General features: G+C 34.8%; 3 protein-coding genes across 4 annotated transcripts; 1 reads left to right on the forward strand and 2 right to left on the reverse strand.

The window, feature by feature from the left end:
• The first annotated feature begins 197 nt into the window (after positions 1-197).
• LOC135074527 (casein kinase I) lies at positions 198-8,638 on the forward strand. Of its 2 annotated transcripts, none has more exons than XM_063968843.1 (8): positions 198-574; positions 866-976; positions 1,249-1,441; positions 1,697-1,839; positions 2,067-2,269; positions 2,608-2,767; positions 3,589-3,669; positions 5,778-8,638. In XM_063968843.1, the coding sequence occupies exons 1-8, from the start codon at positions 499-501 to the stop codon at positions 5,834-5,836; spliced, it is 1,026 nt and encodes a 341-aa protein (XP_063824913.1). In that variant the 5' UTR covers positions 198-498; the 3' UTR covers positions 5,837-8,638. The 2 variants fall into 2 exon arrangements, with proteins under 2 accessions (XP_063824913.1, XP_063824914.1); XM_063968844.1 differs by having other exon boundaries at positions 3,589-3,680; positions 5,778-5,860.
• LOC135074528 (D-erythrulose reductase-like) lies at positions 8,618-9,876 on the reverse strand. The gene is made up of 5 exons (XM_063968845.1): positions 9,714-9,876; positions 9,361-9,613; positions 9,171-9,282; positions 8,890-9,092; positions 8,618-8,777 (listed from the first exon to the last, which is right to left on the reverse strand). Exons 1-5 carry the CDS (start codon positions 9,760-9,762, stop codon positions 8,666-8,668), a joined length of 729 nt encoding a protein of 242 aa, XP_063824915.1. The 5' UTR covers positions 9,763-9,876; the 3' UTR covers positions 8,618-8,665.
• Positions 9,877-10,062: 186 nt separating this feature from the next.
• On the reverse strand, positions 10,063-12,157 carry LOC135074971 (L-xylulose reductase-like). The gene is made up of 5 exons (XM_063969336.1): positions 11,963-12,157; positions 11,564-11,816; positions 11,292-11,406; positions 10,952-11,154; positions 10,063-10,747 (listed from the first exon to the last, which is right to left on the reverse strand). The coding sequence occupies exons 1-5, from the start codon at positions 12,012-12,014 to the stop codon at positions 10,636-10,638; spliced, it is 735 nt and encodes a 244-aa protein (XP_063825406.1). The 5' UTR covers positions 12,015-12,157; the 3' UTR covers positions 10,063-10,635.
• Between the last annotated feature and the right edge of the window lie 948 nt (positions 12,158-13,105).

Below are 13,105 nucleotides of genomic sequence, written 5' to 3' on the forward strand. Positions count from 1 at the left end.
GTTCTGTTTTTTTATCATGTAGGGAAAAACACACGCTGGAGACCCGTATTAATATCAGCCAACCATATAATGCTCAATGAATATTATCAACAATGAGTTGAATTTGTGTGGCTTAAATAGCATGAATCCTCTGCCTTAACACTTTTAAAAAAAGATAGTAGTGCCGGTGTTGCCAGGAACGTATAATGACATTACTCCCATTTTCTATCCATGATTTTTGAACGATCTGTCGAAAAAATTCCTCATGTGCGTGTGTAGCTAGAATAAATTATCAAATTTCTTGATTCTAAGTAAATAACGAAGCTTTTGTGAATAATAGTTTAAGTGCACAAGTTACAAGTCATAGGGCGTTGCAATACACAAGGCGTTATAACAAATTCCACCCAAAATTACAGAGTTCGCCCAAATAGAGATCTGCGTCTATCGCAATATGGCCGTCCTGTAATGAATCGGTGGTCAGTGATATTATTGTGATTTCATCTCCTAGAAACTATCAAAATGGAACTTCGTGTCGGTAATAAATACCGACTGGGTCGTAAAATTGGCTCAGGATCTTTCGGAGACATATATCTCGGTGAGTAAGGTCCAAGACGATTGTAAACAAAGAAAGATGGTCACTATTGTAGGCCAGCTGCGATTTTTTTGTTTCGAAATATCTACTTTTTGTGTCAGGAGCGTGGTATTCTGCGATAGTCCTACACACATTGCTCATTTTATTTGTTAATTGGGCCAGTTGAATGCTTTGTGTGTAACTTGTTATGTGTATGTGGAATTTGGTTCATTTTTGCCTTCAAGACCATAACCCATTGCAATTGGACGTTTGTACACGAATCTATTCTCAACCAAAGTGTATTTTGTATTCCAGGAACCAACATTGTGACAAGAGAGGAGGTAGCTATCAAATTAGAATGTATAAAAACGAGGCACCCACAACTGCACATAGAAAGCAAATTTTACAAATTGATGCAAGGGGGTGGTAAGTATTCCTTAAAATTTATTAGGTTAGCTAAACAACCTGTTTGTGATGTAAAGGGCCGATATTAGTTAAAAATAATGTGATAATTACTAGCAGACGTTATTGTGCATTTAACAAAAGATTAGTCAACATTACCTGAAATTACATACACAATGAAGCTTGGGATTCTTGCCTGTAACATGTTTTACACTTCTTGATGAAGTAAAAGACATTTCAATTAGAATGAATGTGTAATTATTGTGTTATTTATAAGATCTCTTTTGTTTCAATAGTTGGAATCCCTGCTATAAAATGGTGTGGATCAGAAGGGGATTACAATGTTATGGTAATGGAACTCCTCGGACCATCATTGGAAGACCTCTTCAACTTTTGTTCTCGCCGTTTCTCCCTCAAGACTGTGCTCCTGTTAGCTGACCAGCTCATCACCCGCATTGAGGACATACATTACAGAAACTTTATCCATAGGTACGTTATTAAGTCTAGTAATAGCATTTCATGTTGATGTAGGTTGTAAGGTCAGAGATAAGAACATCACTATGGCAGTGACTTATCTGTAAATTATCTTTGAAGTTTATCATGACTGAAATGCAAATCTAATTGCTGTATTTCTTTTTAAAAATAATATATTGCTAAACACAGTAAATAAATTGCCTAAATGCAGTCCAATTAATAGCATATAATTATCATTATTATATTCATAACTTGTTATTATTTTTGCAGAGATATCAAGCCGGATAACTTCCTTATGGGTTTAGGTAAAAAAGGAAACTTAGTGTATATAATAGATTTTGGCTTAGCAAAGAAGTACAAAGATCCTCGCACATTGCAACATATTCCATACAGAGAAAACAAAAATTTGACAGGTAAGATACACAACAAAACAATTTGTTTGTACTAATTTAGTAAATAATAAACTTGCTTTGATAATCCCAATAATCCCAATTGTATTATTTGGGCTTACACATTCCTGACAATTATATCTATCTGAATAAGGTGGATTAATTTTTCTTTTTATTTACTGAAGATATTCATTTTCTAACAATCAAGACAGAATCACCTACTTAAACCATCACTTTTTAAACTATTACAGGTACTGCAAGATATGCTTCAGTGAACACTCATTTAGGCATTGAGCAATCTCGTCGCGATGATTTGGAATCGTTGGGTTATGTGCTGATGTATTTCAACCGTGGTAGTTTACCATGGCAAGGCCTCAAGGCTGTTACCAAACGTCAGAAATATGAAAGAATATCTGAGAAAAAATTATCCACACCATTTGATGAACTTTGTAAAGTAAGTACTTGGTTTGGCAATGAGTTGTCTTTCAAACATTTCAATAATACATAATTATTTTTAAGCAAAGTTACAGATATAGTAAATAAACTTACTACACTACACAGTAACAATGTTTGACTGTTCTACTGTATAATAAGTTTTCTTTGTCTGGGATGAGAGTCATAAAAACATCATTAAGTAAACTTGCATTGATTCTTATCAGGGATGTATTTTTTTTTAATTATGACATTCAAATAATGCCTTTTTTCTGAAAGTACATTTTTACTTGGTTCTTTTAAATTTAATTAATTTATCATTAAAAGTTTGGTTAAAATAAAGGACTTTTGTCTTTACAGAACCACCCAATCGAGTTCCAGTTGTACCTAAAGTACTGCCGACGGTTGCGCTTTGAAGAGCGCCCAGACTACAGTCACTTGCGTCAACTGTTCCGCACGCTCTTCCATCGACAAGGATTCACTTATGACTACGTCTTTGACTGGAATATGCTCAAGTTTGGTATGTATTTATTTAGATGATATTAAAAACAAATAACTGCAGATAGACAGCTTGTATTTACCAAAGCAAATCTGGTTGTTTATACTGGCTCAATGACCAGTTTTGTTTCCCAAGAAGAGTGAAATTGATTTAAAAAGCTTTAAATGAAAAAAAAAACTGCTTTTGTGTAGATGGATGACACTATTTTGGCCTGTGATTCTAAGGAATTTCATGCCTTTCGTCTAAAACAAGGCTGCTCAACTCCATGCCCGCGGGCCACAGTGTGGCCCCCAAAAGAATTTTAAGTGGCCCGCCGAGCACGGTACAAACTAAGATCTCTTTGAAGTTAGCTGTCAAAAATGTAGGTGGCCCATCGTTAACAACTGAATCCACCGTTTGGCCCGACTCTTCAAAAGGTTGAGCAGCCTTGGTCTAAAAGCTTTATTATTAATCTAACAATTGACTGGTGGTGTCCTAACCCCAGTCCATACGTATTTAAGCATAGATACATCTTGGTAACCACGACGTCCCTTAAGGTTATGCGCGGCACGTTTATCGACACGTGACGCGTAGTAGTTAGCGACTGCGTCTCGCACTGCCTATTAATTCAAGATGTGCCTCAAATAAAACTGTGATAATGGTAAATATTTATTTTACACAAACTACATTTGAGCAAGTTACTGTTTTTGGTATTCATAATTTATAGCATTATATAAATTATATCTATTTATTGTTAGTTGACATCAAATAATAGATCCTTATTGTCATTTCCTTATGGTTTAAATTGAGAAGTCATTAAAATAAAGGCATTATGATGATTGCAAGCTAATGATCAATTACAGGTGGTCAACGAGGCAACTACCAGTCCGGCGCAAATGACCGCACGCTCAGGCGCCACGAACAAAATCAAGAACAGGAAACTAGTAAGTGATTGGTAATAAATAGTTTATCATATTTATTAAAACAAACGTCACCGTAGGTGTGTTATGTCCTCTAATCGAGATTAGAGGTCATTATACGCCATCATGTGTTTTTTTGTGTTTTTACTGACTGGATCTTATTGCTGATCCTCTCAGTTTAAGGCTGGTTTTAGTGTCACGCGGACTGTCAGTACGGATCGCTCCGCACAGCCGATATGTATGAACTGTAAGTAGAGAATACAATCCCGAGCATGTTTTTCAATCCCGGGATTACGGGATTTTTGATGGGTAAACCCGGGATCCCGGGACTATCCCGGGATCAGCCTTATGTGGGAATTGGCTTCGATCATTGCAAACGTTGTGATAGGGATAGAGACATAAAATTTTTGGTTTTACGAATGTAATACGATAGAGAATAATACAAAGTAACAAAAACTACCTGTCAAGGCAGATTCACACATATCAGTGAAGTCACAGTTCAGGCTCAGTACCGGCACAGTGCGAAATATTCTTTCATACAGTTTCTATGAACGCATCCCCACTTATCAGTGTCAGTGACGACACAGTGCTCTCAGTGTCAGTGCCGACACCGACAATCACGGACGTATTCGTTGACGACTATATTTGTTGTCGGATCACGGACGCCGCCGCGGCATCAAAAACAAAATAACTTACTTCATAGTTTCTGAACAAGAATATTGAAACAGCTCTCTGACATTTTAAAATATTCAAAATATTTCACTGACGCAACACTGTAGCACTGATACTGAACTGAGCGGACACTGTGACGGAACTGTGGCTTCACTGATATGTGTGAATCGAGCTTAATAAGGGCATTATGGAGAAATTTATCAAATAATCAAAAAAACTCGTATTTAAAAGCATATTTTTTTCAAAAAGTATCATTTTTTAATATTTGTTGGCGTTTTCTGAGTATTTTATGTATTTTTTTAGTGTCGCCTGTTATTTAGCATTATTACTGTTTTTATTTTATCAGGATATACCTCTTAGTTCAAAAGTTATTACGTTTTCTTTGCATTAAGTAATTGGAAGAAAAAAAAACTCAGAAATTTTTTTACCTCTTTTTTGTCGATAAAAATTGGTCTAGTTTCACCTAATTTTATATGTGCACTTTATCGTGACTCACACTGTATAATTTTATGCTAAGTTATAATCTAGGCAAGGTCATAGTCAAGGCGCAACGGATCGTAGAATGCAAAATAGACCTGTTTATATCAATCCCGAAAATACCGGGATTAGCCAAGTACAGTCCCGGGATTTTCGGGATCAGAAAAGGATCGGGATCCCGGGATCCCCGGTATCGGGATCCCGGGATTGTATTCTCTAACTGTAAGGGAGCGGAGCGGTTCCTCCGGAGCGCATTACTCTAAAACGCTCCCTAGAAGTTCATACAGATTGGCCGTGCGGAGCGGGTCCGCGTGACACTAAAACCAGCCTAACATAATTTAGTATTCAACTTCAAATAAAATCGTGGCTTTGAATTAAAATTTAAAAAAAATCCCAGACTGAAACTGATAGTTTTTCAAGAAGAATATTATTGACACAGTTAATAGTTTAACCTTAGTTTTATTGATAGTAACGAAGCTGTTGATCCTGGCTATATAGGATTTAAGATAGTAATAGTGCCAGTAACTCAAATCAAAACGAATTCTTTATGCAGGCCCTTTTCAGGGCACTTATACACGACCCAACTGAATTTATCAGTTGAGAATCCAATGTGTATTCGATGGATAAGTGTGTAACGCGTGTTATACGCAAGGACCAAAAGTACGATAAAATTAATGCTTTGTTACTGTTATTTACTCTAAAAACAAGCACGAATGTAAAGAAACCTTATTTAGATGGTTAAATAAGTTATCGTACCAAGAGAAAGAGGACCTTTTTATAAAAAAACTAATCATTAAAATACATAAATGTCCTACTTATAAGTAAGACCTGATGTAACACGAGTATCTTTTACTTACCATAGATCACCAGTCTCCACAAACAAGTTACATGTATTTAGTTTATACCTAATTGTAAGCATATTGCATCTACTTGTTTGTGGTGAGAAATAAATAGCATTTTATTTAATTTATTTATTGTTGCAGCGGCGGGCGCGGCGGGGCAGCCCAGCACGACGGTGGCGGCCATCTCGGAGTGGCGGTGAGGCGACTCGCGGCGCCGCAGGGAGGCCCCGTCGTAGGACCCTGTTCATGTTGTGACCTCCGCGATCTGTCCGCTCGAGCGGACGTCCCACAGACTCGGTATATCCACGTATTATGATGGTGTTGTCGACGACGGCTTTGGCGCGTCGATCGATCCGGAATTGATGCGAGCGCGGGCGTCCCGCGACGCTCCTCCCCGCTCGGAATGCGATTTCTGTAAAACTAAGGAATTTTGTATGCATTCACGTTAACGTTCATATGTATTGTAAATTATTTAATTTTAGACTAAGATCGTGAGTGGGCCGAGAACTAGGTAAAATTGACGTTTTCATTGTTTTTAATGTGACTCATTTAAGCATAGCTGTTAGGCCTGCCCGTGCATCCATTGTACTTTATGCTCAGTTATATTTAGACATAGAAATGAATCATACTGACAAAATTATCATTTATCTCGTCCTTTGTTGAATTTAATTTACATTTCTCTTCAAAATTGTGACTGCTGGGCTGATCATGAAAGTTCACAAATGCTTGTACAGAAATCATTAAAAAAAAATAGAAGAGTGTAAATTAAATTTACCAGAAGACGGTTTTTGCAATTAAATATTTCTACTGGCTATTTAATATGCCATGTGCATTTCTTAATTGCCATTTTGTATTCATATTTAATAGATTGACTGTGACAACTGATGATTGTTGAGTCTCTGATTCAGAACTTTAGCATGTAAATTAGTTGGCATATAATGTATTGTGCAATATTATTTCTTCATTTCTTTTTTCAAACTGTTTTAATGCGGTTAAGTGTGATTTTGTTAATATTTTGTCTTCCATATTTTATTCATGGAATGGCGACTAAAATTTAATCTAAATAAACATTGTTCAGGCTTGATGTAATTATTGCCAATCCGTATAAAAAATATAATGTCCAGCCACTGCCATAGTTTTAACTAGGTAAGTTTGCTAATTAAATCAGATATAACGTTTAGGAAATTGTCATACTTGAGCTTGAAGATCTTGAATGGGAATGTAACATTCTTTTTTGAAAATAGATTGTGTTTCTAAAGAACTTATCTGGTTTTAGTTATCACTCTGACTCTAGACAAACACATTCCCGTAAATTCTTTCCTTTATCACTTTTCTGTTCATGCTAACTATGATCTCATATAATTTACCAAATTTTCATATTTTGTAAACTTAATATGACTGCTTAGTTGGGTTGTATCAATATATTTTGTAATTGGTTACCATTTCATGTCTCATCTAACACGAGGTATAATTATAATTGCAATTATAACTTGTTCTTATTTTTAGTTTATTCCATAACGTGGAACCTAAGCGAAACTTGCTACTAATAACATTTGTTGATAACATTCTGTAAATATTCCAATGTAAAACTTGAAATGTGGGGAACATTCATATAGGGAACTAGATGATTGGTTTGTTCGGCGTCACCTTTTGACTGGAATGGACTATCCTTCTCTTAATATGACTGAGAATTAGGTTCAATTTTTGTATAAATGATATAATTTTTTACTAAGGGTTTGTTTTGAAAACGCTCTGGGGTTGATATAATCATCTTGTTGTCACGATACATCATACATATTAGTAGTTATTTTTATATTCATACTTTAGTTAATTTTGTCAAAAATAAGCAAAATAGGCTTATTTTATTTATATTTACGAAATTGTGTATAGTTATTTTGAAAATGTTATCATTTATATTTCCTACCCAAGTTTTAAGTGACTGCACTTAATTATTAGTTGAAACAAATTAATAAGTTGTATAGTCAACAGGGTATTTTGTAGCATTTCGCAGTCATCATCTATAACTATATCAGTGTTCTTATTATAACAATACAGTTCATTTGTCATGTTTAGTTAATTATTATAATCATATTCTCCGCCGTCAATATTGATATTGATACGCAAGGAACTCGATTATGATTTTAGTTATTTACCCGTAATCATATGATTAATATCCAAAAATATTATATTGGTACCTATATTGTGTTACTAATTCTTATGACGTTGCATTAGTTAAGTTTACGGTAGTGAAGTTTTAGTGTCGAGTCGTTCGGAAGTGTAGTGTGCAGTGCGAAGGCGGAGTGTCGTGTTACAAATGTATTACAAACGCTTGTGGCGAGGAAGGTCGTGGCTTGCTCCTAACGTTAAATGTATGCTCTAATCGACGAAAGACTTTATGGACTTAATTTTGTATATAATAATTGTAAGGTATTAAGATAAGGCCGACACACTGTTTTTTACAATATCATAGATAATGAAAATAAATACATAACTGTTGTAGAGTTAATGTCATTCAAATGATTTGCTGTTATTCTACGCCTACCTTTTATTGGGTCTTGTGTAGCTGCGTGGCGCGTACCGATTGATATTCCTACTTGATGAATTTCAAATATCTCCTTTTCGGCCGACAGTCTACTCGTTGCCAAGGAGGGAATGAACGCAAATTGTAGTCGTAGAATGAGTAAGGAATTTAGTAAACGATCGTTGGCTTTTATTGGATATCGTAAATTCTAAATTTTAAGTAAGTTTCGAGTGCGTTCTTTTCCTCTGAATGAGTAAACTGCGGATGATTGTGGAACTTTTACTTGTTCTAGAAATACCAATGTGTTACATTTTAATTTACCTTACCATAGTATATTTTCTCTTTGAACATACGTTTATGCTAGCCTACTTTAGCATAATACGCATTATATATAAATTGTTATGCTTGCATTGTTTCCTATGTCCAGTATGTATTAATTCCTTTGGCACAATAAACTGAGTAAAATAAACGATTAGGTGTTTATTAGTTTTTCAATGAATATCCAGATTTAGGTAGCGAGAAAACCTCCATCGATCGGCAACTGTGCCCCGGAGATCATACTGGCGCCATCACTTAAGAGAAAGAGTACGCCATGCACTACTTCATGAACTTCCCCAAATCTGCGAAAAATAATAATTAAATACTGAAACATAGTTATACTCAAACCAAAATAATACATTCTTAGGCTAACATTGATTTATTTATTAATGCTGTATTAAACTTATGATTTACCTGCCCAGTGGTATTTTCGACAGCATTAGTGACGATTTGGCAGGGTCAGCCCACACTTGGCGACCTAAATCAGTCATGACGGCTGTCGGGTTTACCGTGTTCACTCGAATACCGTGTGGACCGAGTTCTAAAGCCATAACGCGCGTCATTGCATCTATGGCACCTTTCGATCCACAATAAACGACGTGGTCTTTTAGTGCAGCCTAAAAATGAAAAGATTATGACGTAATAATAGGCATTAATTCTTTAGGACTGAAACATTTTGAATTGAAAAAGCTTACCATAGACGCTTGTGAGGATATGTTTACGATTGATCCCTTTATTTTGTTGTCAATCATCTTTTTGGCTATAATTTGACTAACATTAAGCATTGCTTTAACAAAATCCATAGTCCTGAAAGTTATGAAACAATCTTTGGTTACTGCATAAAGAAAGATTAATAAAAATGTACTATAGAAACATAATAATTACAAGTCAAAGCTGCCAGGTTTACTTTCTAAAAATGGTTCTATAATAGCCACTCCAGCATTATTAACCACTCCATGGAAGACTCCTAAAGATTCTACAACTTGTCGTGTTTGATCCCAATCTCGAAGATCTACATTAACAATTTCCACAGATGGATACTCATTCTTAAGTTTTTGTAGATTTTCAGGCTGATTCGAAAGAGCAACTACACTTGCACCTTGTCTCCATAATTCCGTTACTATGCCTTTACCTATACCTGTTAATTAATGGAAAAAAATACGATTAAGTATTCTCATATAAGTGGGAAATGAAAAATTTAAAAATCCTCCATTTTAATACACCCTGTATAAGCTTACCTTGGCAACCACCAGTTACAAGTATTCTTTTCCCCTTGAATTTATCCATTGATGTAAGTTTATTTTTGTAAGCACTTTATCTAATAAATTAAAATTGACGTTTGAAATTAAATCGACGACGTGTATGTGTAAATGGCTATAATGATTAACTGGCTTGTTTATACTGATAATATGTGTAGTATAAAATGTGATAAAGCAACTATAAACAACTTCCTTAGGCAACTAAAGTATGTCAGATAAGGAAAGCGAGGGGAACTGTGAACAATAATTATGTATTAAATAATATATTGTTTATACCTCACATTTTTCTTTAAATGGGACTAAGTGGCTAAAATGAAAAATTTAATGCTTAAAATTATGTATGTATTTATTTCATAATAATAACAGGGTTAAATGATAAAAGAATATTACTTAAAATATAGAAATATTGAATAATATACTTAATGTCAACTTTTAACCTTCAGTAAGCGGAGGTGCTGATCCTCACGTGACGCAATTCATTTTCTATTGTCTGATAAATTATAGGAACAAAATACTAAGTAACAACAGTTACACACTTAGGTACACTAAAAATACACTGAATACCTGTTATATTGACAATCAAAAAATAATGGCACAGTCTAAATCTGAACAACATATTTTAGACCTATATTTTCTTTGGTATATACCCTTTTCAAAGTAGTAAAAATCACTTCCAGTGTCACATACCTACTATCTGATCCAGTAAAAGTGCAGCATGGATTAGATGGAGAATTTATATTAGTGCCTAAATATTTTCTTCCATAGATCTATCCTACTTATTGCACTGGTTCAGATAAAGCTATAAGCATTGAATGAAAAACATACATAATATATTTGGATAAGTATTTATAAAAATAATAAGTCATTTTCGAGACTGAGACTTGTACACAAATTGAGATTTTTATGTGGCTAGATATCCTCCATCAATTGGCAGTTCAACACCATTGATCATGCTTGACTTTTCACTCAGAAGAAAAACTACAGCATTCACTACTTCAGAAACTTCACCAAACCTGTAACAGGAAAATTTAATTTCATCTAGTGTTAATATTCATCTTGGTTATCTCAATGCATGCATCTTTATTTTTATTCAAGAGTGCTGAGTGTGGGAGTTTTATAATCTAAGACATTAACTTTATTGTATGCTAAGATCTAACAATGTAATTAGATGTGGAATAAGCATTGTTACTTTATTAAAATGTAAATAATTTACTTACCTTCCAAGAGGAATCTTTGACAGCATACTATTGGCTTTAGCAGGGTCAGACCAGCCAACTTTAGCCATTTCAGTCATGATGACAGTAGGATTGACACAGTTTACACGGATTCCATGAGGGCCTAGTTCCAAAGCCATGGTACGGGTTAGAGAATCCAGAGCAGCCTTTGAGGCACCATAAATGGCATGATCATGTAGGGCAGCCTAAAAAAACAAAAATCATAAAGAACAAGACTTCATAACACACAAAAACTGCAATCTATGAGATCCCATTTTCCTTTTCAGGTATGGAATGGAAGTAAAAAAGTAAATCTTTTTAGTCTTATTTTTTTATTATTTACCTTAGAAGCCTGTGATGAGATGTTGACAATGGCACCATGGGTTTTATTCTCAATCATTTTTCTAGCAACAACTTGACTTATATTAAGTACTGCTTTTACATTGACATTAAAAGTTCTGAAACAAAGGAAGTTAAGTTAGTAAAATATACTAATAACTATGGATTTTTAATAAGTGATAACAGAAATAGATTTTCATAAATAAAATAGATTAGGAATAAGCCAATTCAAGTTGCAAAAACAGATTTTAAATACCACACATATTGATAACATACTTATCAAAATCAGCTGATGAACATGTCAGGAAGGGCTCGCATATGGCGATTGCTGCATTATTCACCAGTGCATCAAAATGTCCAAGAGATTCAACAACTTTCCTAGTTTTTTCCCAGTCCCCAATATCAACATCAACTATGTCAATTGAAGGATATTCACTTTGCAGAGCTTCTAGGTGTGAGCGAGTTCTTGATAACGCTACAATATTTGCGCCGGCTCGCCATAATTCTACGGCTATACCACGGCCAATACCTAAAAGTAAAACACATTTATAAAGGCAGAAGTCATTCGTTCACGCTTGGTAATAAAGCATATTAATAGTTAAATACATGGGTAGTGAATATTCACACGTGTGTACAGTAGTAAATAAATACAAGCGATAAATATTTTTTTCTAACCTTGTCCAGCGCCGGTGACCAATATTCTTTTCCCTTTAAAAGATATTTCCATTTTGAAGATAAGCGTAACTGTAAACTGAGATTTTAAAGCGTTTTGTGTTATGTGGTAGCTGTCTCAAGACTGAGCACTAATGGGTAATAAAAAATAACATCGCAGTTCGCACCAGCTCGAGTTCGATAACGATTTGACAGTTCTGACAGTGACAGTACTGACTGTGACGAAGCGGTCACTGTGTTCCGATTTATGCCCTAATCGTTTGTCAAAATAGTAGAAAGAAGATTTTGTTCGACAATATACCGTGGTTATTGTGTTTATTTGATCAATAGTCGTCTAGGATCAGGGTTATTGACTTGTATGAAAAAACCTCGTAGCCTAGAATGTTTAAAAGCTCCGTGATCCAGTCACTTCCTTTATTAATTAGACAGTTGGACAAAACGACGCCCGTCCGACCGCCGTGAATTCTAGAGTTCGATTCCCGAGTCAACTTATGTACCTACTTAGGTAGGCTGAGAATCAAATCCAGAACCGAGTCGAGGAACTTACTGTACATTATTTAAGTTTTATTAAAGTTTCCTGTTTGTTACACACCTACTTTAAACATTTAATTTAATTTATTCATAATATAATATGTTACGGTCAAAGTGATAAATGTGAAAATTATGAATAATCGCCGGTTATTATAAATATAAATATAATAAATATCCTTAGACATTTTACACTGCGCTTCTAGTCCCAAACTAAGCAAAGCTTGTACTATGGGTACTAGACAACGGATATAAACATACTTAAATACTTTTTTTTGTAAATACATACTTATTATACATAGAAAACACCCAGTCCAATACAAACAAATATGTTCATGCACACAAATGTTTGTACTGTGCGAGAATCGAACCCGCTACCTCCGGAATATAGTAGTCCGTTTCGAACCACTACACCAAACGGCCGACATTATGAATAATTACTGCATGATTTAGTAAGTAAATGTGATTAATATGAGGTCATTTATGTGTGTATAAAACTAAATAGGCGGCTTAGGGGTGGCCCAAGGGCCACCCCCGCCGCACCTTAACCTATGTTTCACTTTAAATCAAAACATTATGTTTTATAGGCATCATGGAAAAGTAATATTATGCAAGAAA

The sequence above is a fragment of the Ostrinia nubilalis genome, chromosome 9 (assembly GCF_963855985.1).
Source record: "Ostrinia nubilalis chromosome 9, ilOstNubi1.1, whole genome shotgun sequence".
Lineage (NCBI taxonomy): Eukaryota > Metazoa > Arthropoda > Insecta > Lepidoptera > Crambidae > Ostrinia > Ostrinia nubilalis.